This window comes from Babylonia areolata, chromosome 27 (genome assembly GCF_041734735.1).
Source record: "Babylonia areolata isolate BAREFJ2019XMU chromosome 27, ASM4173473v1, whole genome shotgun sequence".
NCBI lineage: Eukaryota > Metazoa > Mollusca > Gastropoda > Neogastropoda > Buccinidae > Babylonia > Babylonia areolata.
Window position 1 is genome coordinate 9,465,033 of NC_134902.1, and position 26,842 is coordinate 9,491,874.

Genomic DNA, 26,842 nt, shown 5'->3' on the forward strand with positions numbered 1-26,842 from the left:
ATATGGATATGTCCGAATGCAGTGACGCCTCCTTGAGCTACTGAAACTGAAACTGAAACTGAATTGAACGCAAAGGTGAATGACAGTGATGGATTTGACAGCCAATTTGATGGTAATTCAGTCTGTCTATCCAATCAGACAGCCTTTTTGAGAAAGCGGCTATGACTGAGGGAATATATGCAGCGAGTGTTGGAAAAGGGGGAGGACAGGGAAAGGAGTGATGTAAGACAATAGGTCAAATGCCAGCCAAAGGGTGTGAAAGTGGGTGTGGCAGTTGGAGGCCAATGAACTAAAATTTCAATGCATATTGCAGGAAATAGACAACCACCAATACTCCACGATTTTCATAGTTTTTGTACTATATTTGTTTTAGTTTATTACCCCCAAATCCTCAATATTCCCTGGCTAGGGGAGAGCACTTTTTGACAAAATTATCTGACATTCAACTGGTTAAAGTTTAATCATTATATGACTCTTATCAGCGTAAAATACAAATTGGGCTGGATTATGCACTGCTACTACATTATTATATTTCACTACATTATTATATTTCACTAGGACATTGGATAGATCTTCATTTGAACAGAGATACTGATACTGTGTTCTTTTGAAGCAAGGACAAAAGCAAATGAAATGCACTTCATTTTCTATTTCATCTTGGTAAAAACTGCATAAAACCTTTGTGGCATTATCTTGAACAAATCAAAAAATGTCTGCGTTTAGTGGAAGAACATCAATTCTCAGTTTGGGTTGATTTACTTGCATTAGATATGCTTGTTTAAGCAGTCTATTAACCCTTTTGCTGCCAGGAAAATAAGATTTAAGTGAAATCTATTTGCCAGTTGTTGTTTTTTCCCAAAAATGGGTTTATATTTTCAAAAAATTCTGTGTGCTTTGTTATTGGAGAGAGACCCTAGAGTATATATTTTCCGAAGGTAAATAAAAAAAGAATACAAACACATGATGTTTTCCAATTTTGTATATTTTCAATGACATGCAACTGTTTTGAAATCAGTGTTTTGTTTTTTGTCACATTTTCAACTTGTTCATTACAAACATTAGTCAGGTAATTTGCACAGTAATATATTTTCTGGACAGATGGATAATACCTGTACACACAAATTATACAAGAACAACCACAATAAAAAAGAGACATATACACAATTTATTGCGACTATTCTAAGTGATGACATATAGATATGAGGCCACGCCCCCTCGGCATGCATCCCACTCCTCTTCCCCATTTCTGACCCGGTCACTTTATCCAGTTCTCCTCATACTGCGTTGGCTCAGTGCCAAGAATACTGCTCACAGTGTGTACTGCTAATAGCATTCAGTCGCGATACTGTCTGTTCTGTACAGCTGGTGTCACTCACTGTTCATCTATCTTAGCCAGTCTCTTCTATGCTCCCTTTATTTTCTATCAAATCATCCGATGAAAGTTCATCACTGTGTTCTTCTTTGAGTTGATACTTCAATTCTTTCTGAGCATTAGCTAATGAAAGTAACTTTGGTTATTTTAGTGCATATCGATTGCATAGCTTGAGCTGGGTGTCGCCATTTTGCTAAGCATGCAACGAGCCTGGAAAAACACTGCGGTAGTAACTCAACCAAATCGTTCAAATAAAGGACTGCCTCATGACGCAGATGGGGTTTCTGTCTATCAACAGAATCTAGAAAGATTACCCAAGCTCAATACAAACCAGGGAAAAGTCAGAATATTTTGCAGACGGGTTATCTCATCACTGTGGCAGCAAAGCGTAAGCAGTTGCGCTGACGAGTTATCACATAGGCAGCCTGCGGGTCAATATTCATATGCAGCAGTCAGTTTTTACCAGTACTTGATTAGCTGATAACTCTCATGTATAAATTTACATGTAGTGGATATCTAACCAGCTCTCCAAACACACATTTAAACAACATAGGAGGTGGAGAGACAAAGAGATAGACAAGACAAATTCTTTTATCATTTTGGTTAACAGACTGCATTCTTAAATCTAAAAATGAGAGAGATAGTGAGTGAGGGGTTGGAGTGAGGAGGGGGATGAGGAGCAGTGGGGGTTGATGACAGGTGTCCATACCAGCAGGTTAAAGGCCAGTTTGAATTTCTGGAAGATGTCCACAAAATCCTGAGCAGGTGGTGGACGGGCACGATGACCCAGCATCCCATCTGCAACACAGCCAATCCAGTATCAATGTGTGCACACACTGAGGACCCACAACACAGCCAATCCAGTATCAATGTGTGCACACACTGAGGACCCACAACACAGCCAATCCAGTATCAATGTGTGCACACACTGAGGACCCACAACACAGCCAATCCAGTATCAATGTGTGCACACACTGAGGACCCACAACACAGCCAATCCAGTATCAATGTGTGCACACACTGAGGACCCACAACACAGCCAATCCAGCATCAATGTGTGTATACACTGAGGACCCACAACATACTAACAACAAAAAATACATAGAACCCACCAGACAACACATAACCCACACATACAGGACCCAGAACAATAAACAATCACCATCACAAGCCCCACGGCAAATCAACACACTTTTCATGCAGAAGAGAACATAAAACATATCCTGTACACTGAGGCCACAAGACGTCCCCGCCCTGTCCACAATTCACCCCCCTATACACAGCATGGACAACATACATTGTTACACACCTACAGCACAAGGATGCACACATCACCTCCTGTTGTCTGTCTGTGCAAGGCAAAATCATAGACTACCAGTGCATTACTATGTATGTTGTTCTGTGTGTATGCCAGTGTGTGTGTATAAATGTGACTCTGTGTGTGTGTGTGTGTGTGTGTGTGTGTGTGTGTGTGTGTGTGCAAACACTTGTTCTGTTTCCCTTATCCTAAGTGCCTCACCTCCCCCCAAATTCTTCTTTCCTTTGCCCCCTCTCTCTCTCTTCCTCCTCTCCAGCTCTTTGAAAGCCTCTGCTGCCTGCTGCAGTCGTGCCACAAACTTCTCTACATCGTCGAAACAATGGTTCAGCAATTGCTGAAACAACACACCATACCGTTATGGAGACAGAGGTACAAGGAAAAGTGTGACATGCACACCGCTGACAAGGAAACTGAAGTACTTAAGAATAACTTTATTACCTCCAACTGGAGAAATTTGGTCAGGTGCATTATCACAACATAGACAAGTAAACAACATGGAGACCATCACTGTAAAAACAACAACAACAACAGTTATTAGGATTATAACGAAGACACAGTTGTGAAAATATCACATACGTTGTTTCGTACTTTCATTCCACACATTGCAGGAAATATTAACAAATAAATTAAAAAAATGAAATAAAATAAACATTATTTTGAATATGATTGTGAATATGACATACTATATTGCACACTGATTATAATTAAGATAAGAATAACTTAATCATCTTACAAGGTAAATTGCATAAGGTGCAGCAAAACACAACCAGACAATCAATACACACACATAGATACAACATTAAACATTACTTGATAAGAATAAGAATAACTTTATTATCTCCAAATGGAGAAATTTGGTCAGGTGCATTATCACAACATAGACAAATAAACAACATGGGGACCATAACTGTAAAAGTCAACAACAGCTTTTACGAATATTACGAAGACACAAATGTAAAAAAAAAAATATCACATAACACCATTTCATACATACATCCACACACTGCAGGTAATAACTGGTATTCTTAATGTAAAAACAGAAAGAATTAAGAAACATTATTTTGAATATAATTATAAGCATAGCCTACTATATTGCACATTGATTATAATAGACAGATAAGATAAGAATAAAGATAAATTGCAGAAAACCACAACCAGATAATCAGCACACACCCACACCCACCCACTCCACACACGTGGTTTACTTGATTAAACAAGAGTAATAAACATATGTTCTCAAATAAAAGCATTTCACATATTCGCTTTTAAAACATTGCAATTAATTATTACATCATAATTATTAACAGAAATATATTTAGAATATGGACGTTAGCATTAGACATATTCCATTGTACATTCATCCTGCATATTGCACATTATTCATCCTACATATTGCACATTCATAATAACCAACTGACACACTTTTAAGCTCAGTAAACACACACACACACAACTAGAACAAGGTACAACCTATCATGCACGGACTTTCACACGTCTCACATGAGAGTGTGCGCATGCACGCGCATGCGTGCGCACACACACACACACACACACACACAGTTCTCAAGAATTTAAAAGGTGGATTGAACGTGGAATAAAAGTCTTCAGGGCTCTGGACTTCAACTTAAAAGTTCTGTAGCGTCGTCCTGATGGCAATAGCTCATAATACTTTGCTAAAATATGGGTGTCGTCAGTTGCTATCTGCCTGCTTTTTTTAACCACTTGATTTTCATACAGCTCTTGCATACTAAGTTTCCCTCCCACAAATTTACTGCATACACTCATGACATCGTTCAAAACACGCTTACTCCTCACTCCCAAACTTCCATACCAGCACATAAATGAAACTGTGAGCACAGATTCGATACAATATAGATAATAACTTTGAAGAATAGCTGAATTTATACCAACATTTCTAAGCTTCTGTAAACAAAAAATTCTAGACTGACATTTCTTATGAATGGAATCAACATTTCTGTCAAAAGTCAGCTTATTGTCTAAGATGGTCCCTAAATATCTATATTCAATGACCCTCTCCACTGTTTGACCATCAATAACAAGGTTAGCTACAGGCAAGGGGTCTTTCCGAAAATTTCTTTTGTTTTCAATACATTGAGATCCAGATAGTTTTCCTCACACCAAGAACAGAACTTTTTAATTTCACTGAAATAAATATCATCAGAGTTCGACAGATCTTCAATAGCTGAATCATCAGAATATTTTATGACAGGAGTCTCCTCCGTGCCTCTGCAGTCATTTGTGTACAGTGTAAATAGAACAGGGGACAGCACCGTACCTTGGGGTGCACCAGTAGAAGTAGAGTTTAGAGAAGAGTGGGTAGAATGAAAGCGGCCGGACTGAGTTCTATTGAAAAGAAAACTTGCTATCCAAAGAGTAAGCTTCAGATCAACATCCAAGCCTAGCAGTTTGAGGGCAAGGAGATGAGGTTGTATTGTGTTAAAAGCAGAAGAGAAGTCAACAAAAAGGATACGAACAAAATATCCCATGTTATTCAAATAAAGGAAAGCATTATTAAGGAGAGTTAGGATAGCATCATCAGTACTTCTGTGTGCTTTATAAGCAAACTGAAGAGTGTCAAGCTGCTGTTTAGTGAAAGAAAGAAGATGGCGGAGAACAATTTTTTCAAAGCATTTCATCACTACTGGTCAGGGCAACAGGACGGTAATCATTTAGTGCGGCTGGGTTCTTTTTCTTGGGGATAGGACAGATAGTAGATTTTTTCCAGATGCTGGGGACAGAGCAGTCCTTCAGAGACCAGTTGAAAATTTTACAGAACACGTCACACAACTGGGAAGCACATGCTTTCAGTAATCTTCCGCAGATATTGTCGGGGTCAATTGCCTTCGTGACATTCAGTTTTAAAAATAAAGATTCAACAACTTTTGCATCGATCTCAAAGTCCTCACCTGTGTTCCTATCTTTGATCTTTTCCTGCAACTGTGAGATAACACTATCCAGTTCCCTTCCCAGATCATTCCTTTCAAAGCGACAATAGAAGTCATTCAGGTTGTTTGAAAAATCAAGCTGTTCATCCCTTTTCATTTCACAAGCTACTGTTTTCCTTTTCATTTCTCCAGTGATAATTTTTAACTCATCCCATGCATCTGCCATTTTTCCTGTCTGAAACTGTTGCTCTACTTTTGATTTGAATTCCCTCTGTCCCCTTCGTAATTCCCCTCTAAGCTTCTTTTGTATCAGTTTCCTATCCTTCTTGTTCCCTGACTGAAATGCTACCTTTTTCTCGTTTAAAATGGTTTTGAGAGACTTTGAGATCCATGGTTTGTTGTTGGGGAAAAGTTTAATTATTTTGTCGGAATTATCATGTCTTCACAAAAACTGATATAAGATGTAACAACATCAGCTACTTCATGAACATTCTCACATGGGTCAGTCAACACACTCCAATCAGTACAATCAAAACATCCTCTCAATTCATCCACACTCTCTGACGTCCAAACTTTCACACTCTTTTTCACAATCGGCTCTGTCTGTATCTTTGGTCTGTAGGCTGGGATTAAATGAACAACATCATGATCAGATACACCCACTGGTGCAAGAGGAACAGATCTGTAGGCATTAGGAATGTTCCCTTAACACAGATCGATTGTCTTGTCCAGTTGGGTCCGGCAGGTAACATATTGTTTAAAAGAAGGTAAGGCTTTCTTTAAATCACAGTGATTAAAATCTCCAACAATAAAACACGGGGTGTCGGCAGAGATGAGTTGAAGGTTGCGAACAACACCTGTGACCGTCTGTCCTGCACGTGCAGCAGATGCCTGGTCAAAGACTGGAGCGTACACAACAGTCAGAAAAATGTGGCCGAACTCATGTGGCAGATATTGAGGCCTCAGCGACACTGATATGAGTTCAAGTTCCTGTGTACACAGTTGCTTTTTCACACACACATTCGCACTGTCACACCATTTCTCGTTGACATACAGGCACCCGCCACCCATTTTCTTCCCCACTTTCTTGTAGTCTCTCTCCATTCTGTACAGAGTGTTAAAACCATTGACCGCAACACATTCATTCAACACTTTCTCACTAAACCAGGTTTCAGTAAAACAAAGCACACATGAGTTCCTAAAATCATTTAAAAATCGACAATTTGCTCGTACTTAAATTTACCTGAATAAAAGTCTTCAGGGCTCTGGACTTCAACTTAAAAGTTCTGTAGCGTCGTCCTGATGGCAATAGCTCATAATACTTTGCTAAAATATGGGTGTCGTCAGTTGCTATCTGCCTGCTTTTTTTAACCACTTGATTTTCATACAGCTCTTGCATACTAAGTTTCCCTCCCACAAATTTACTGCATACACTCATGACATCGTTCAAAACACGCTTACTCCTCACTCCCAAACTTCCATACCAGCACATAAATGAAACTGTGAGCACAGATTCGATACAATATAGATAATAACTTTGAAGAATAGCTGAATTTATACCAACATTTCTAAGCTTCTGTAAACAAAAAATTCTAGACTGACATTTCTTATGAATGGAATCAACATTTCTGTCAAAAGTCAGCTTATTGTCTAAGATGGTCCCTAAATATCTATATTCAATGACCCTCTCCACTGTTTGACCATCAATAACAAGGTTAGCTACAGGCAAGGGGTCTTTCCGAAAATTTCTTTTGTTTTCAATACATTGAGATCCAGATAGTTTTCCTCACACCAAGAACAGAACTTTTTAATTTCACTGAAATAAATATCATCAGAGTTCGACAGATCTTCAATAGCTGAATCATCAGAATATTTTATGACAGGAGTCTCCTCCGTGCCTCTGCAGTCATTTGTGTACAGTGTAAATAGAACAGGGGACAGCACCGTACCTTGGGGTGCACCAGTAGAAGTAGAGTTTAGAGAAGAGTGGGTAGAATGAAAGCGGCCGGACTGAGTTCTATTGAAAAGAAAACTTGCTATCCAAAGAGTAAGCTTCAGATCAACATCCAAGCCTAGCAGTTTGAGGGCAAGGAGATGAGGTTGTATTGTGTTAAAAGCAGAAGAGAAGTCAACAAAAAGGATACGAACAAAATATCCCATGTTATTCAAATAAAGGAAAGCATTATTAAGGAGAGTTAGGATAGCATCATCAGTACTTCTGTGTGCTTTATAAGCAAACTGAAGAGTGTCAAGCTGCTGTTTAGTGAAAGAAAGAAGATGGCGGAGAACAATTTTTTCAAAGCATTTCATCACTACTGGTCAGGGCAACAGGACGGTAATCATTTAGTGCGGCTGGGTTCTTTTTCTTGGGGATAGGACAGATAGTAGATTTTTTCCAGATGCTGGGGACAGAGCAGTCCTTCAGAGACCAGTTGAAAATTTTACAGAACACGTCACACAACTGGGAAGCACATGCTTTCAGTAATCTTCCGCAGATATTGTCGGGGTCAATTGCCTTCGTGACATTCAGTTTTAAAAATAAAGATTCAACAACTTTTGCATCGATCTCAAAGTCCTCACCTGTGTTCCTATCTTTGATCTTTTCCTGCAACTGTGAGATAACACTATCCAGTTCCCTTCCCAGATCATTCCTTTCAAAGCGACAATAGAAGTCATTCAGGTTGTTTGAAAAATCAAGCTGTTCATCCCTTTTCATTTCACAAGCTACTGTTTTCCTTTTCATTTCTCCAGTGATAATTTTTAACTCATCCCATGCATCTGCCATTTTTCCTGTCTGAAACTGTTGCTCTACTTTTGATTTGAATTCCCTCTGTCCCCTTCGTAATTCCCCTCTAAGCTTCTTTTGTATCAGTTTCCTATCCTTCTTGTTCCCTGACTGAAATGCTACCTTTTTCTCGTTTAAAATGGTTTTGAGAGACTTTGAGATCCATGGTTTGTTGTTGGGGAAAAGTTTAATTATTTTGTCGGAATTATCATGTCTTCACAAAAACTGATATAAGATGTAACAACATCAGCTACTTCATGAACATTCTCACATGGGTCAGTCAACACACTCCAATCAGTACAATCAAAACATCCTCTCAATTCATCCACACTCTCTGACGTCCAAACTTTCACACTCTTTTTCACAATCGGCTCTGTCTGTATCTTTGGTCTGTAGGCTGGGATTAAATGAACAACATCATGATCAGATACACCCACTGGTGCAAGAGGAACAGATCTGTAGGCATTAGGAATGTTCCCTTAACACAGATCGATTGTCTTGTCCAGTTGGGTCCGGCAGGTAACATATTGTTTAAAAGAAGGTAAGGCTTTCTTTAAATCACAGTGATTAAAATCTCCAACAATAAAACACGGGGTGTCGGCAGAGATGAGTTGAAGGTTGCGAACAACACCTGTGACCGTCTGTCCTGCACGTGCAGCAGATGCCTGGTCAAAGACTGGAGCGTACACAACAGTCAGAAAAATGTGGCCGAACTCATGTGGCAGATATTGAGGCCTCAGCGACACTGATATGAGTTCAAGTTCCTGTGTACACAGTTGCTTTTTCACACACACATTCGCACTGTCACACCATTTCTCGTTGACATACAGGCACCCGCCACCCATTTTCTTCCCCACTTTCTTGTAGTCTCTCTCCATTCTGTACAGAGTGTTAAAACCATTGACCGCAACACATTCATTCAACACTTTCTCACTAAACCAGGTTTCAGTAAAACAAAGCACACATGAGTTCCTAAAATCATTTAAAAATCGACAATTTGCTCGTACTTCATCTAAATTACAGTTTCTGCCGATTGGGTTAAGAGATCTGACATTGGATAAAATAATAGGTGGTAGTGGGGGCTTAGTACTATTTTTTCTCAGTCTTCTTTTCACACCTCCTCTCTTTCCTCTCTTTCCTCTCTTTTGTGCTTTCTTTCTCTCACCTTCTCTTTCATTCTCTTCATCATCACAAATGAGATCACAAGGAAACAGCTGCTCAGTAAAAGCGGATGGGTCGCGCACCGACCGTAAACTGAGAAGGAAATCCCGGTCATAATGTAAGGCGCCTGTACCTCCTCGCTGTCCGCCATTTGAACCACCCGGTGACACAAAAACACCACAAACACTAGTCATAGGAACACATGGAGAGAGGGATGGGGAAGGGAAAAGAGAGGGAGGGGTGGGGTGGGGTAATAGAGACATTGATTTACAGACATCTGAGATGGGGAGATGTGGCTGATCTAAGCATTAAGAATTCTATAACAATCAAAACTTCATAATGGTTAACCCACCCTCTCTTCCTTTTCCACTTTTCTGGGAGAACAGGACAACAAAAAGCAATTGTGAGAATATTTCTTCTCCCTGTTTAAACAAAAAATCAAATTCAAATAATTTCTCTCTCTCTGTTCTATATACCGAACCAAAAACAAAAATAACACCCACAAAACTGCTGCTACATATGGGCAAATATACCTAAAGTAGATATTCCCTTCATGGAAAAAAAGTCTCTTCCTCAGTATATATATCCCAAGGGGAAAATATTTCTGTCAGTTCATAAACTTGGGGATATTTGTTATCAATGAAAAAAAAATGTATGCTTCATGCTTCCCGGAATCTGGGAACCAGCACACTGGAAATATGCAGTGCTAACATCATGTTTTGTTTTTGTAGAACACAGACCCTATTTCTTTGAAGGAATCATGTTCAAACAACAAAGAAATATGATTTTCAATTAACAAAACAGAAAAATCCAGTGAACATATTACATTGTTTTCATAAAAAGAAATATACACAAGTGATTTGTTTCTGGTCCGAATATCTTCACTATACATTTCAAAAGAGAACTTCTTGAGCATGTGTACAGAGTATGAGTCTGCAAAATGAAAAAAAAACCCAAAAAACATTTGATCAGCAGCACAAAGTACAGGGCAATGAAGGAGCTCTTCCATGTCCAGACAGATTTTCTCTCCAAAGCATCACATGCTGTTGTCAACACATCAGTGAAATGCGAAAGGAATATCTAACACAACTAGTATTAACGTGTAAACATGGGAATTGTGACTCTGAGCATGGAGCAACTATTAGCACTGAGAACAGACAGTGAGCTGTGAAGCCATTAGCTGTACCTTCAGTGACAGACAGTGACACCATCAACACAGGAACCACTGACATTTAAAATATTGCACAAGGGCATGGTGGAAGAACTTTTAACAAAAAAAGTTTGGTATCACTGACAGAACAGCATTTACTAAGGAAGGACAACACATCCAGGGAACATCAGAAGTTTGCAGTGTCCTGCTGCTGTCACTGACACCAGCTGGAGATTCATTGTGTGTCCCTGTCCTGCTCACATGCGAGAGAGAACAAGAACAAGAACAAAACTTTAATCTCCAGGCCTCTGGCCCCTAGAAAGAAGTCAAAAGTACACAATATGGTGATAACGCAGCGACAACGAAATGTAAAATACATACTAACTTAAACCTGTAGAACAAAAGTGCTTCTTGTGCATAGTAAATTAATTCTAGGGGGTTAGGGGGTGCACGGGAGGGGTAGTACCTCTAGAGGGGGGGCTTGTCACACTCTTCTGGGAGTGGTTCATCCTCTGTTGGTCCCCACCGGCACCCAGCTCTTACCTATGAGTCCTAGAAGCTGCTAGCATGCGGCAGCGCCCAACCCCCGGGCAACGGCTTTGACAGGCTGGCTAAACTAGGTGAGGGTAGCTGACGGGTTTCAACCCCATGGTGAGTTAGGGCTTGTCTACCCAAGCATGTGAAGACTGGATCCGGCGGACTCTGCGGAAGAAACCTTCATGGTTCAACGGAGAGGAAGGCAGTTGCAGCAGAGCACTGTGGAGTGCTGAGGGCAGGATGAGGCACATAGGACATCCTGGTCATCCACTGCATCCGTTTCCATCTCCAGTCGTCTTGACCTCATCTTGCCACTGGATACAGAGGGTCTCGGACAAGAGAGTGAGGTCAACGGTGCGCAACTCCTCCTCACTATAAACAAAGTCATCGCGCAAGTCATCAGTCATCCTTCATCCCATACCATCATTTTCCCCAAGCCCTGTGGCGACATGCGAGCGACGAAGTGACAGGTGTCGGTACACTGGCAGTCGTAGCCGCGGACCTGCACACAGGCGACTCAGGCCAAGGGTCTTTTTTCACCGACTGGAGCAGCGGTGGAGATCGGCAGCCCCCTGAGCGACTGAGCAGCCCTCTTCAGGACACTGCTCACCTCAATGGCATGAGGAAGGGGCTAGAAAAGGGGGGCTAGAAAAGGTGCCCTAAACATTGCCTGCTCCACACCACCCTAGTCAGCATACCACGGCTGACAGGGACCCTACTCAAGCGGTCGACACACAAAGGAAAGAAAGAAGAAAACAAGGAGCACCCCATTGACCACTGCCACATGGAATGTGCGTATGCTTCTGGACAGAGGCGACTCAGCCAGACCACAGAGACGCACAGCACTCATTGCGAGTGAATTAGCCAGGTACAACTTGACATCGCTGCCTTAAGTGAGACCAGACTGGCAGAAGAAGGCGAACTCTGTGAGTGAGGCACAGGCTACACCTTCTTTTGGAGTGGTTGCGGACCTGAGGAGAGACGTGAGGCTGGAGTTGGCTTTGCAGTGAAGACAACCCTTGTTGGCAAGCTGGCTGGCCCCCCGGAAGGAGTGAACAATCGCCTGATGACGATGAAACTCCCTTTATGCAACAGGAAGAACTTTACAACCATTGTCAGCGCCTACGTGCCCACCATGACCAACCCGGATGAGATCAAGGACAAGTTCTACGAGGACCTGAACGCTGTCATCACCACTGTTCCCAACGCAGACAAGCTCATCATTCTTGGTGACTTTAACATGAGAGTTGGCTGTGACAGCACCTCCTGGGAAGGCGTGATTGGGAAGCATGGGGTTGGTAACTGTAACAGCAATGGCCAACTACTTCTCCACACATGTGCCGAGCACGACCTTCTTATCACAAACACCGTCTTCTGCCTCCCTACCCATAACAGGATGTCATGAATGCATCCTCGCCCTGGGCATTGGCATCTCATCGACTTTGTCATCATCAGGAAGAGGGACAGGCAGGACATACGAGTCACGAGGGCCATGTGTGGCGCTGAGTGCTGGACAGACCACCGCCTTATCGTCTCCAAGCTCAACCTCCACATCCAACCCAAGAGATGGCCTCAGGGCATGAAAGCACCCAAACGACAACATGGGGCGCACTACATGAGACGGTGTACAACAATGCCATGGAGTGCCTGGGGCCTTCTGCCAGGAAGCACAAAGACTGGTTTGATGAGAACTGCACTGAGATCAAGCAGCTGCTAGAAGACAAATGCCAAGCCTACAGAGCCCACATTGAAGATCCCAAGTCACAGTCAAAGAAAGACATACTGAAGAGCGCACGCAGCACCATCCAGCTGAAGCTGCGGCAGATGCAGGATTCCTGGTTGAGCAACAAAGCTGATGAGATCCAGGGCTTTGCAGACAGGAACGACATGAAGAACTTCTATCCTTGAGAGATGGGCTGAACACTTTGACAGCGTACTGAACCGCCCTTCCACCATCAATGATGAAGCCATCAACCGACTCCCCCAGGTGCCAGTCAGTGAGTCGGATGCCATTCCAACTTTGGAGGAGACCCAGAAAGCTATCCGTCTGCTATCCAATGGCAAAGCCCCTGGCTCAGACTCCATTCCAGCTGAGGTCTACAAAGAAGGTGGTATGGCACTGACTGAGAAGCTTCATCAGCTGTTCCAGGTCATCTGGCAGCATGAGGCAGTTCCACAGGACTTCAAAGACGCTTCCATCATACACCTGTACAAGCGCAAAGGAAATCGTCAGGCCTGTGACAACCATCGTGGAATATCCCTGCTGTCCGTCACAGGCAAGACACTGGCTAGAGTACTACTCAACCGTCTCATAGCACACCTTGAGCAAGGTCTCCTACCAGAGAGCCAGTGTGGCTTCCGGAAAGAACGCGGGACTATCAACATGGTGTTTGCTGCCAGGCAACTCCAGGAGAAGTGTCAGGAACAGAACGCCAACCTTTACTCCACCTATGTCGATCTGACCAAGGCTTTCAATACTGTTAGCAGAGATGGCCTTTGGAGAATCATGGTGAAGTATGGATGTCCCAGAAAGTTCTTCACCATCATACGGCAACTACATGATGGGATGCTGGCCTGAGTCCAAGACAACGGAGAGACTTCAGAACCATTCCCTGTCTCCAACAGAGTCAAACAAGGGTGTGTTCTTGCCCCCACCCTGTTCAGTCTCATGTTTTCAGCCATAATGACAGATGCCTTCAGAGATGCTGACGTAGGCATTGGCATCAGGTACCGCACAGATGGCTCACTCTTCAACCTCAGGAGGCTTCAAGCAAAAACCAAGGTGAGGAAAGACACCGTCAACGACTTCCTGTTTGCTGATGACTGCGCTCTCAACGCTGCCTCCGAAGCTGACATGCAACACAGTGTTGACAAGTTCTCTGCTGCCTGTGACAACTTTGGCCTCACAATCAGCACAAAGAAGACTGAGGTGATGCACCAGCCAGCTCCAGGAAAGCCTTACGTTGAACCAAACATCTTCATCAATGGGCAACGACTGAACGCAGTGGACAAGTTCACATACCTGGGCAGTACACTCTCTCGCACAGTTGTCATCGACGACAAGGTGAATGCCAGACTCGCCAAAGCCAGCGCTGCCTTCGGCAGACTCCATAAGAACGTTTGGAACAGGAGAGGCATCACCCTGGAGATGAAGCTCAAAGTATACAAGGCCATAGTTCTCACCGCACTGCTCTATGGATGTGAATCATGGACGGTCTACAAACACCATGCCAAAAAGCTGAACCACTTCCACACCACCAGCCTCAGAAAACTTCTCGGCATAAAGTGGCAAGAGAAGATCCCTGACACAGAGGTGCTCACACGTGCAAACTTGCCCAGCATCTACACCATCTTGATGCAGGCCCAGCTGCGCTGGGCAGGCCATGTAGTTCACATGCCAGACCACTGGCTCCCCAAGAAACTGCTGTACAGCGAACAACATGGCAAGCGCTCCCATGGAGGACAAAAGAAGCGCATCAAAGACACTCTGAAAGCTTCTCTGAAGGCCTTCAACAACAGCCACAACACATAGGAGCTGAATGCACTGGACAGACCAAAGTGGCGTTCAGCTGTCCACAAAGGCGCCAAATCCTGTGAGGCCAACAGAATCGCTGCAGCAGAGCAACGCAGACAGGCCAGGAAAAGCAGTGCCAGCAAGTCCCCGACAGCCGCCACCATCCCCTGTCCACACTGCGTCAGAACCTTCCAGGCGCGGATTGGCCTGACCAGTCATCTGCGCACCCAAAGAGCCCAACCCACCCACCCCCAGGATGACTAGATGGTCCTCGTCGATCCCGACGGACGAACCACACACACAAATTAATTCTAACTTTCATCACTGGTGTCACAGAATTCCTGTCGTATCTTCAGAGCATTAAATATATAAACAAATACTGTAAACAGAACCATTCTTCAGCAAGTGAACATATGATTGACCTTCAGAGTTCAGATGTTTTTGCTGCAGGTTATTGTAAAGGACACAATTGTTTATAAAATGGTTTTTATCTTCAACCACATTAAAACGTTTACATGCATAATTTGAATTACATTTGATGTTCTCCTAAAAAATGATCCATTTATTGGGAACAAACCAAGCTATAATTTTACCATACAGTCCCTAAAACACTTTTTATCCACAAAGTCAAAATATTGCTCACACTGAAAACCAGTTTTAAACAGTCTGTAGTTATGATATATATCTTTAGACATTACCAACTCGTCCCACTCTTGCATAAATGTATCTTTCATTCTTTACTTAAATAATGACAAAAAAGTTTGCTCACAACCAACGCCTTGTTGCAACCAGACATATCCAAACCCAAGTCTATTCAAGTATTTTTTTACTAAAGACACCCAGCATGTTTTTCCCTTTTCGTCTAGGTTAAACAACATCAAATATGCTTGTCTGGGTAATCGGTGCGTGCGAGAGAGAGAGAGAGAATGATGAAAAACAAAACTAACACTGTAATTCTTTATCTTCCCAACTGTTGACACAGCTGCCAGCCACAACTCTTTACAGATTTATCCTTCCTTTCCCAGATGGGGCAGAAATGAACAACACAGACATCATCTAGCTGTCAGCAGGGACACAGCTCAGGACACAAACATGTAGCTGTCAGCAGGGACACAGCTCAGGACACAAACATCTAGCTGTCAGCAGGGACACAGCTCAGGACACAAACATCATCTTGCTGTCAGCAGGGCCACAGCTCAGGACACAAACATCTAGCTGTCAGCAGGAACAAAGCTCAGGATACAAACAACATCTAGCTGTCTGCAGGGCCACAGCCCAGGACACAAACATCTAGCTGTCAGCAGGGACACAGCTCAGGATACAAATATCATCTAGCTGTCAGCAGGGACACAGCTCAGGACACAAACATCTAGCTGTCAGCAGGGACAAAGCTCAGGACACAAACATCTAGCTGTCAGCAGGGACAAAGCTCAGGACACAAACATCATCTAGCTGTCAGCAGGGACACAGCTCAGGACACAAACATCATCTAGCCGTCAGCAGGGACAAAGCTCAGGACACAAACATCTAGCTGTCAGCAGGGACACAGCTCAGGACACAAACATCATCTAACTGTCAGCAGGGACACAGCTCAGGACACAAACATCTAGCTGTCAGCAGGGACACAACTCAGGACACAAACATATAGCTGTCAGCAGGGACACAGCTCAGGACACAAACATATAGCTGTCAGCAGGGACACAGCTCAGGACACAAACATCATCTAGCTGTCAGCAGGGACACAGCTCAGGACACAAACATCATCTAGCTGTCAGCAGGGACACAACTCAGGACACAAACATCATCTAGCTGTCATCAGGGACACAGCTCAGGACACAAACATCATCTAGCTGGCAGCAGGGACACAGCTCAGGACACAAACATGTAGCTGTAAGAAGGGACAAAGCTCAGGACACAAACATCATCTAGCTGTCAGCAGGGACACAGCTCAGGACACAAACATCATCTAGCTGTCAGCAGGGACACAGCTCAGGACACAAACATCGTCTAGCTTTCAGCAGGGACACAGCTCAGGACACAAACATCATCTAGCTGTCAGCAGGGACACAGCTCAGGACACAAACATCATCTAACTGTCAGCAGGGACACAGCTCAGGACACAAACATCATCTAGCTGTCAGCAGGGGCAAAGCTCAGGACACAAACATCATCTAGCTGTCAGCAGGGACACAGCTCAGGACACAAACATCATCTTGCTGTCAGCAGGGCCACAGCTCAGGACACAAACATCATCTAGCTGTCAGCAGGAACAAAGCTCAGGATACAAACAACATCTAGCTGTCTGCAGGGCCACAGCCCAGGACACAAACATCTAGCTGTCAGCAGGGACACAGCTCAGGATACAAATATCATCTAGCTGTCAGCAGGGACACAGCTCAGGACACAAACATCTAGCTGTCAGCAGGGATAAAGCTCAAGACACAAACATCTAGCTGTCAGCAAGGACACAAACATCATCTAACTGTCAGCAGGGACACAGCTCAGGACACAAACATCATCTAGCTGTCAGCAGGGACACAGCTCAGGACACAAACATCATCTAATTGTCAGCAGGGACACAGCTGAGGACACAAACATCTAACTGTCAGCAGGGACACAGCTCAGGACACAAACATCATCTAGCTGTCAGCAGGGACAAAGCTCAGGACACAAACATCTAGCTGTCAGCAGGGACACAGCTCAGGACACAAACATCATCTAATTGTCAGCAGGGACACAGCTCAGGACACAAACAACATCTAGCTGTCAGCAGAGACACAGCTCAGGACACAAACATCATCTAACTGTCAGCAGGGACACAGCTCAGGACACAAACATCACCGAGTTGTCAGCAGAGACACAGCTCAGGACACAAACATTATCTAACTGTCAGCAGGGACACAGCTCAGGACACAAACATCATCTAACTGTCAGCAGGGACACAGCTCAGGACACAAACATCATCTAACTGTCAGCAGGGACACAGCTCAGGACACAAACATCATCGAGCTGTCAGCAGAGACACAGCTCAGGACACAAACATCATCTTGCTGTCAGCAGGGACACAGCTCAGCATACAAACATCTTCTTGCTGACAGCTGGGATACAGCTCAGGACACAAACATCATCTTGCTGTCAGCAGGGACACACCTCAGGACACAAACATCATCTTGCTGTCAGCAGGGACACAGCTCAGGACACAAACATCATCTAGCTGTCAGCAGGGACACAGCTCAGGACACAAACATCTAGCTGTCAGCAGGGACACAGCTCAGGACACAAACATCATCTAGCTGTCAGCAGGGACACAGCTCAGGACATAAACATCACCTAGCCGTCAGCAGGGACAAAGCTCAGGACACAAACATCTAGCTGTCAGCAGGGACACAGCTCAGGACACAAACATCTAGCTGTCAGCAGGGACACAGCTCAGGACACAAACATCACCTAGCTGTCAGCAGGGACGCAGCTCAGGACACAAACATCATCTAGCTGTCAGCAGGGACACAGCTCAGGGCACAAACATCTAGCTGTCAGCAGGGACACAGCTCAGGACACAAACATCTAGCTGTCAGCAGGGACACAACTCGGGACACAAACATCACCTAGCTGTCAGCAGGGACACAGCTCAGGACACAAACATCTAGCTGTCAGCAGGGACACAGCTCAGGACACAAACACTGACAGGAAGTGATGTTGATGACTTTGGCCAACATCCCCTATTATTAAAAATGCAGACAGAACTCATTTCTGGAAGAATTCAACTCAGAATGGTTTATATATGAATGGTGAAGACCAAAACAAGAGAGAGAGAGAGAGAGAGGGACACAGACACAGATGTTTTATTCAATACAGGCCATAGCCCCTCATGAAGGGGTGGTGTAACAAACATTTCAAATATCATAATCATAGATATGTTAAATGATGTAAATAAAAACAAAAATACAAAAGCAATCCTCAACTGCAATTAGTATTCTTAATAAGGGGAAAAAATACCTTATTCAACTGCAAACAATATTTCTAATCTTTATGGCTTTATATCGGAAAATTGCCAGTTGTTTTTCAACATGTTCGTAAGTGGATGGCAAAAGCACTGAGAGTCCGAAAAGAGATGGTTGCCTATAATATTTTGAAGGTATCAGCTGATTTTTAAGATCGTTTAACATGGGACAACAAAGTACAAAGTGCACTTCATTCTCTTTCTCACTTTTACATAAAAGGCTTATTAAATAAGGTTGCTATCAATCATTTTCCTATAATGATAATAATGCACAAACAAGTAAAACATTCCTAATCTAAACCTTGCCAGCATACATTTCTAATGTTTATCCATATTCATAGATAAATAAACTGATACAGTGCGTGTCAAGTAAATATGTCTGTGAAATTCAAATCGAACACTATCTTGAATATGACTTGACCATTCTTGCCAATGACAGTCGATTAATCTTAAAGTGCACATACAAATCCACCTATTTTCTACTCCCTGGTTCAACCATACATAAGCAAAGCCTAAGTCATGCAGTTTTATCCTCACTTTTGACACCCACTTTGTTCTGCCTCTACTAACCAAATCATGTAACATGTAAGCTTTCTTTGGCAGTCTTACATTTTCCATTCACATTATTGTTAACCAATAGGAAATGCATCTGATAATGGAATTCAAATATATAGGATAACGATTAGTTTCAGCACAGATTAAATCGTTGGGCATTTTCATTGTCACTCCAAGAAATTTCTTCAATGCAAATAAATGAACTTTTTCACAATGCATTGCTGATTCGTAAAGACCCCAAATTTCTGCTGTGTATTGTGTAAAATGTTGAATCCGACTCTCAATTAATTTGATGAAAAATTCAAAAGATTGATCTTCTAAAGAGAGATGGAGAGATTGAGAGAAGGGGAAGACAAAGTTACTTATTTTTTAGTGTTATAGTGTTAGGTTATGGTTGGGTTGTGGCATCCCCAAGCCACAATACACTACCCCTTGTTTACCACCCCCTACTCTCCCCCCATCCCCACTCCTCCCCCACTTGAGAGTGATGGCCACAGGAAGTCCCTTCCCTCTCCATCCCCCCCCTCCCACTCCTCTCTCCCAGCCCTCTCCTCCCCTGCTAAGCATACATGCCTGCTCTGTTGTTAACCCTTTGAGCCCTGACCACTGCTTTACCGGTGGTGGGGAGGGGTGGCATAATGCCTGGCCACCGGTTGAGTGGTGCATAAACACTTGTGTCGTGTTTTGCTATTGGTTGACTTACACTGAAGAGCCAATCAGAAAAACCGTAATATTCTGACGTCAGTGAACGTAGTACCAACATTGCCGCGCCTTTTCACTGTGTTTTGTGCATATGCTTTGGATAAAAAAGATCGATTTCTACCATGAAGCGTGCAGTCTCAACCTGACACGCCTCCTCTGATCAACTGATTCTGCATGCTCAGATTCATTTTCAACATCACTAGTGATCTGTAGCAAAATCGAATTCCACCTCACTATCAGAGTAATCATTGTCATACTCTACTTCCGATAAATCATCAAGCATATCAATTACTTGCTGCATTGTGTACAGTTGTTTTCTTGCACGTTTTGTCCCTGATTTCTGCCCTGACGAGCCAGGTTGAGACTCTGCACGCTTCAAGTGTTTACGCACCACTCAACCGGTGGCTGGGCATTATGTCATTTTTCTCTGCCACCGGTAAAGCGGTGGTCAGGGCTTAAAGAGTTTAAAACCAATTATTTGCATATTTTGGCTCAGGAGCTCAGGCAGAAGGGTTAAAATTGCTCAGGAACTCAGGGCTCAAAGGGTTAAGCCACTTGCAGGAACCTCACAGTCAAACATAGCCAGAACAATTAGCCTCTCAGATATCATTTCAACTCCCTCCTCCCCCACTCTCCCCATCCCTCCCCCAACCCTTCCCTGCTGAAGTGTTTGTAGGGATTAGGACAGTGTGTGTGTGTTGCATCCTGGCTATCCATCATCCTCTTCTGACCAAACAGAGGTGTCTGTTTGCAACATTTTATACACATAGTGTGTTTAAAACCAATCAGGTGATGTGTCTCTAAATCATAGACACAGACTGGAGTGCTGGGACCATTGGTCCATTGGGTTGTACCAGTTAGGAAAGCATGAATATACTACAGCAAGCTCACATGGCTGCAGCCTTTTCCTTGCTGTTAGCAAGCTAGGGAGTCAGACTGAGAGACTGAGGCTCCACTGAGAAAGACATCTGTTGACCAGGAGGGCTGTGTGCTGCTAACTGCAAACTTAGGATGTGCTGCTAAGTTAGGATGTGCTGACAAGTGCTGTTTTAAGTTAGAGAAATAAACACCTCAATTCATGTTACTAAAAGACCCTGCTGTGGTACAAGGAGAGAGCGGATTGTGCACCTATCCTCTGCCTGTTATCCTACCCCTTCCTTCTTCTCCTTTTACCCCTACCCCCCACCCTTTTTACATTAGGCATCGCCGACAGGATCAGCAGGTGAGGTGTCATTATAGCTTTGGCAGCACACAGCCCAACCCAGCCTGACAGAGCCTGAAGATGATAACCCCAGCTACCATGGCACAGGAGTTCCCTATGCAGTGGTATGTGACACCCACACTGCCAGTGTTTTCTGGTGAAACAGCCGAGACGTCTGCTGAAGATTTCACCAAGGAGGTGAAATGGGTACTGTCAACATACCCCATGGGAGACAAGATGGCTGCCTACTTCATATACAGCCATCTTCAGGGAACCGCACGCCGGGAAATCCAACTGCGGGACCTTGAGGTGACGGCGTGTCACCACATTGCTATCCACATTCTTCAGTAGGAAGCAGCAACCGGAGGTGTACATCCTTGACTATGCTCATGCTCTCCACAGCAATGAGAGAACCATCCACATGAAGAATGCAGGGGCCCTCACCGCTGATCTGCTGAGGGACCAGTTCATCAAAGGCCTCCTGAACCCCCTACTGAAGAAGGATCTGCGCCATGCAGTGAGGCAGGAACCACAGACCACCTTCATCCAGGCAAAAGATGAGGCCCTGAGGTTGTTTAGGGAGATGGAAGAAGACCAGCAACAGCAACAGTACAGAGGACAGAAGAAACAGCTGGGAAATGAACTGTTGTTATTGATGGAAAGTGTTAGGTCTATTCAGAGGGTTGTTGAAGATTAAGTCAAAGGGATGATGTTTTGTTCGAGAGAAGGGGTTTGGGCAGAAAACATAAGAGAAAGGTTAGGAAAGGGAAAGGTCAGTCAGCAGTGGGGAATGAGATTTCCCCAGGCCACAAAGTAAAGAGCAAGGTTTCCCACAATGAAATACACAGAGACTTCCACAATGGTCTCAAGGGGCGGGATCACAAACTGGAAGAAAGTATTTCAGATAAACTGATGAAGAGCCATTCAGTAGGTGACTGCAATGGTGATGATCCATGCCGAGGTGAATGAGTGCTGCTGCCCTTTTACCCCTACCCCCCACCCTTTTTACATTAGGATAATGTCAATACATAAGCACCAATATACTTTATTACATCTAGTCCCCTCATTAAACAGGGTCTACTCCACTCAATTCTAAATGATATATGCATAAACATGATGGTTATAAATTTTGTATATAAAAAAATAACACACACATCAGAACACAGGAATAACGTTGATGGGTTGGAAGGGGCAAGAGAAAAGAGGGAGAGAAAAGTGGAAGGAAGAGAGATAAAGAGAGATGGAGGGGGCATGGATAAATGAGCTCTCAATATATATGCACAGACAGAGACAGAGACAGAGAGGGAGAGAATTTAATTGAATTGAATAAATATTATTTTCTGAGGGTAACAGAGTAAGCAACAATACTTTTTTTTCACCCAGCCCTTGAAAAGGAACAGTAAAATGCAACAAAGGGGAAAATTATTATATCAATACAGCATGCATATTATAACCAATGGTAACATGAATTTGAGAGAGAGAGAGAGAGAGAGAGAGAGAGAGAGAGAGACAGACAGACAGACAGACAGACAGACAGACAGACAGACAGACTTTTAGACAAAAGGGGGTCTAACCACATCCCGTTCCAGCAGTTCGTTGTTGCCGAACTCATCTTCACGATCTTTGTAGGGGGAGTAGGAGGGGCGTGCCACCATGCTGGAGCGCTGAGCACCCCCAAGTAACCCTCCACCATTGGCAAACTGGCTGACTCCGTACTGACTGCTGCTGGACTGGTTGTAGCGACGCTCCTCTGGAACACAAGTTTCAAGTTTAATAAACCAATAACTCCTTCTAACCACCAAAGCAAAGTGGTTAGTGTCAAGGACTGATGACTGGGAGGAAGCAGGTTCGATCCCATCAGAGATGGGGTTTTTCAGCCTGTGGCTGGCTCCTATGCAGAGCTGAGCATGCCATGGGCTCAAATGGGAAGACTGGGACCACACAGTTAAGTTTCATCCACTTCTCAGACATGTCTTTGGGAGAGTTGTTCAAAATTTCCAACCAACACTGCATGTGTCTGTGTTATAGTGTGTCAGGCACCAATGGCAGAGATTTTGCAGCACATGTTGCTTACTGACAGACCCCTCCTACTCCCATCCCCCCTCCTCTCCTTCCTTCCCCCTTCTCTTCTTACCAATACACTAAATGAACTCCTTCCTCGGACAGGCTGTAAACCCCCTTCACCCCCCCCTTTTTTTCTACCATCTCTCCCTTCCCCCATCCCCTTTACCCTTGGCCACAGAGTGCCCAGATAGCAAGACCAGGATTTATGGGCGTTGATACTTCATAGGATGGCACCCCATTTAGCCTAAGCCCCCCCCCCCCTCTCCTTTTCACCCCCCTTACCCCCACAGGCCCCCTCCCTGGCATCTATCCCTACCTACACCCCCTCTCCCTCCTCACCCCCTCTAGCACTGAGTCCAGAGGAAGCAAGTTATTGTGGAATATAAATATTAATTAAATGTGATGTCTCTTGAGATGTCAGGCCACAGATGTTTACAGTCCCCTGCCCCTTTTCCATTACCTTTCCATCAACATCACACCCGCTTTCTCCCTTGTTGACCCTTCCTCTCTGATTCTGATATTTACCACACATGACACTACCAGTAGTGTGTGTGTGCTATCCATGTTGATCTCTGGTAGGATGGCATCTGCTTCAATGGTCACCGCATGATATGGTGTGTTTATCATGAGCTGTTTAGAACAGAATCAGGGCTGGGCGATCTTTCCTCCCCTTTCCCTTCCCATTTTCGTCACCTCCACCCCCCTCCCCACCCTCCTCCTTCCCCTTCTCCTTGTCAGTGTGGGTTCCGTGGGAAAGCATCAAAAGTGTAAAGTCTAGCACTGTTGGTTCCAGATTGGTTAGTTTCCTCCACAACCAGTGTGGGAGGGTCTGGTAGTGTACTTGGCTGATTGGTCAGTTAACCTCAACCAATTGGGAAGATCTGGGTTGTAAGATAATTTGCATTGAGTGAATGGGTGAGAGAGAATAAAACCAGTATGCAGACGGGTTTCGTCATTTTCTGCCTTGCCAAGAAGAAGCCAAAAGAGCCAGACTGACAAGACAATACCAGGGGGCTGTAAGTATCTAATCAGCATCTATTTTTCGGACTTAGTTGAATGCTTGGTTCCTGGTATTGGATTCTGTGACTAACACATTTCCCCAGTGGGATTGTGTTCCGTCACATGAACATGAAGTGAATCTCACTTTAATTATTGATATGTCAGCCAGGATGTGTGTGTGAAAGATAGGTATTTGTTTAGATTTCTTCCAGATACTCTTGGGTGTATTAAACAGTGGTGGAGAAATGGGACTTTGAATTTTTTGCTCTTGGATGAATTTTTTGCTCTTGGAAAATGACCTACTCCTGCCTCTGTTTTCTCTAGATCAAAAGATGAATTGGAACCATGACTTAGTCCAAAGTCATGGGGCTGGAAGAGAAAAGGGCTGTTGGAAAACAGATTTGAAGAATAGGCAACTTATAAGGGCACGACCAGTGTTAGTGGTAAATCATGGAGATTCTGAGAGTGTCTTATGGGCAATGAAGTCAACACCTGTGTTGGCTAAGAATCAGTAGCCTGTACATAGTTGGTTTTGTCATATATTCCTTGTGGTAGCTTAGTGTGTTTGACACTGTAATTTTCTTGGCTTGCATTATTAGTTGTTGTAACACTTGGATGTTCTCAGTGCTACTGGGACATATTTACTTTGGTGATTGTTGGTTATCACTGCTCTGATTTGTTCTTTTTTTACTTCAATTCAGTTTGCATGTCTCGGATGTTGTTGTGATTATAGAGTCTGTTTTACTTTGGTTAATTGAACTCATGAATCCTGAAAGTCTGATGTCTAATTTAAGTCAAGAAACCCCAAGGCATTTAATGAAATGATCTAAAAGTGAGTAATGTATGGAGGTTCAATATCCTCTGCTGTTATCCTACTCTACACCCCCCTTTTTACATCTGTATCTCTCAACCTGGTCAACACTGGAATATATCAAGAGAGTAGAATCTTGTCAAGTAGTCCCCAACTTAAACCGACTACCACTGCAGCATCTTCATCACTCCTATCATGATTCATCATCACCTAAATGTAGAAAACAAAACGTCCCAAATTCAGAGGCATGAAAAACAAAACCCAAAACAAAACACCTTTGACTCCTATTCAAGTATGCTGGATTACAAAATCATTTTTAACAAACAACATGCCCAACAACAAAAAGTTCTTGAACAGAAGTAAACAACATTTCCCAATTCCAGAAAGTTGCTTAGTTTCAACAGTACATTTCAGCTCACCACTCAGACATGGCTCCTTTCTCATGCCTTACAGGCGAAATGCAATCACATTCACTTTAAATTTGGTGTCAAAAGCGATTTGGTTTAAATTTTAATTCAATATGATGGTGAACATGAACCATGTCAAACAGAACAGGGGTAAAAATAGCAGCATGATTGTGTGTGTTCATTGTGATCAATGGTTTCATATATGTGACAGGTGGCACCAAGTGTCGGTCAGAATTTAGTTTTCAGATACAGATAGGGCACGTACAGATGCAGGGGTCAGATTTAAAAAAAGAAAAAAAAATGTTGCGCATTGTATGCAGAAAAATATGGCACATTCTTCACTACCATTGTGGAAATTGCAGAAATGAAAACAGATTTTGGAGCAATATATCTATTTGGAAAATATCTTTTACTTAATTCAGAATACTTCTATAACAAAATGAAATTAATCACCAATCACAGGCACAGTGCACTGTTTGCAGATTCATGATTTAAATGGACTACCATTTTGCTTCCCCAGTTCACCACATACACCCAAATGACACAGTATTTCTAAGTAAGTGACATGAGCAAAGTGATTACCAGGTTTGTACACATTCATAAAGTGACCACTGTATATATTCAAGTATGTGTCAAAGGCCATGTGGGTAGAAGGAAAAAAAAAACGAAGAGCAAGGGAGAAAAACAACAGAAAAGTGAAGAGAGGAATGGATGGTGTGTGTGTGTGTGTGTGTGTGTGTGTGTGTGTGTGTTAAGGTTGGGGAGGTTGTAGTGAGGGAAAAAATGGGAAAGGACAGTACAGGACAGCAGACAACAAAGGGAGAAAATGGGGAGAAAGAGAAGACAGAAATAAAGGCAGAAGACAGAAGACAGAAATAAAGGCAGAAGACAGAAGACAGAAATAAAGGCAGAAGACAGAAATAAAGGCAGAAGACAGAAGACAGAAATAGAGGCAGAAGACAGAAATAAAGGCAGAAGACAGAAGACAGAAATAAAGGCAGAAGACAGAAGGAAAGGCAGAAGACAGAAGACAGAAATAAAGGCAGAAGACAGAAGACAGAAGGAAAGGCAGACGACAGAAGACAGAAGGAAAGGCAGAAGACAGAAATAAAGGCAGAAGACAGAAGACAGAAATAAAGGCAGAAGACAGAAATAAAGGCAGAAGACAGAAGACAGAAATAAAGGCAGAAGACAGAAGACAGAAGGAAAGGCAGAAGACAGAAATAAAGGCAGAAGACAGAAATAAAGACAGAAGACAGAAATAAAGGCAGGAGACAGAAGGAAAGGCAGAAGACAGAAGACAGAAATAAAGGCAGAAGACAGAAATAAAGGCAGAAGACAGAAACAAAGGCAAGAGACA

General features: G+C 43.4%; 1 protein-coding gene across 4 annotated transcripts in view; it reads right to left on the reverse strand.

Moving 5' to 3' along the window:
* LOC143301203 (epidermal growth factor receptor kinase substrate 8-like protein 2) overlaps positions 1 to 26,842 on the reverse strand; it is a 216,393-nt gene that overhangs the window by 154,447 nt on the left and 35,104 nt on the right. For all 4 annotated transcript variants that reach the window (XM_076615325.1, XM_076615324.1, XM_076615323.1 and 1 more), the window contains 3 exons: positions 22,776 to 22,951; positions 2,892 to 3,024; positions 2,082 to 2,170 (listed from right to left, as the gene is read on the reverse strand). In XM_076615325.1, coding sequence (XP_076471440.1) covers positions 2,082 to 2,170; positions 2,892 to 3,024; positions 22,776 to 22,951 — 398 coding nt within the window. The remainder of the gene's footprint in view (positions 1 to 2,081; positions 2,171 to 2,891; positions 3,025 to 22,775; positions 22,952 to 26,842) is intronic.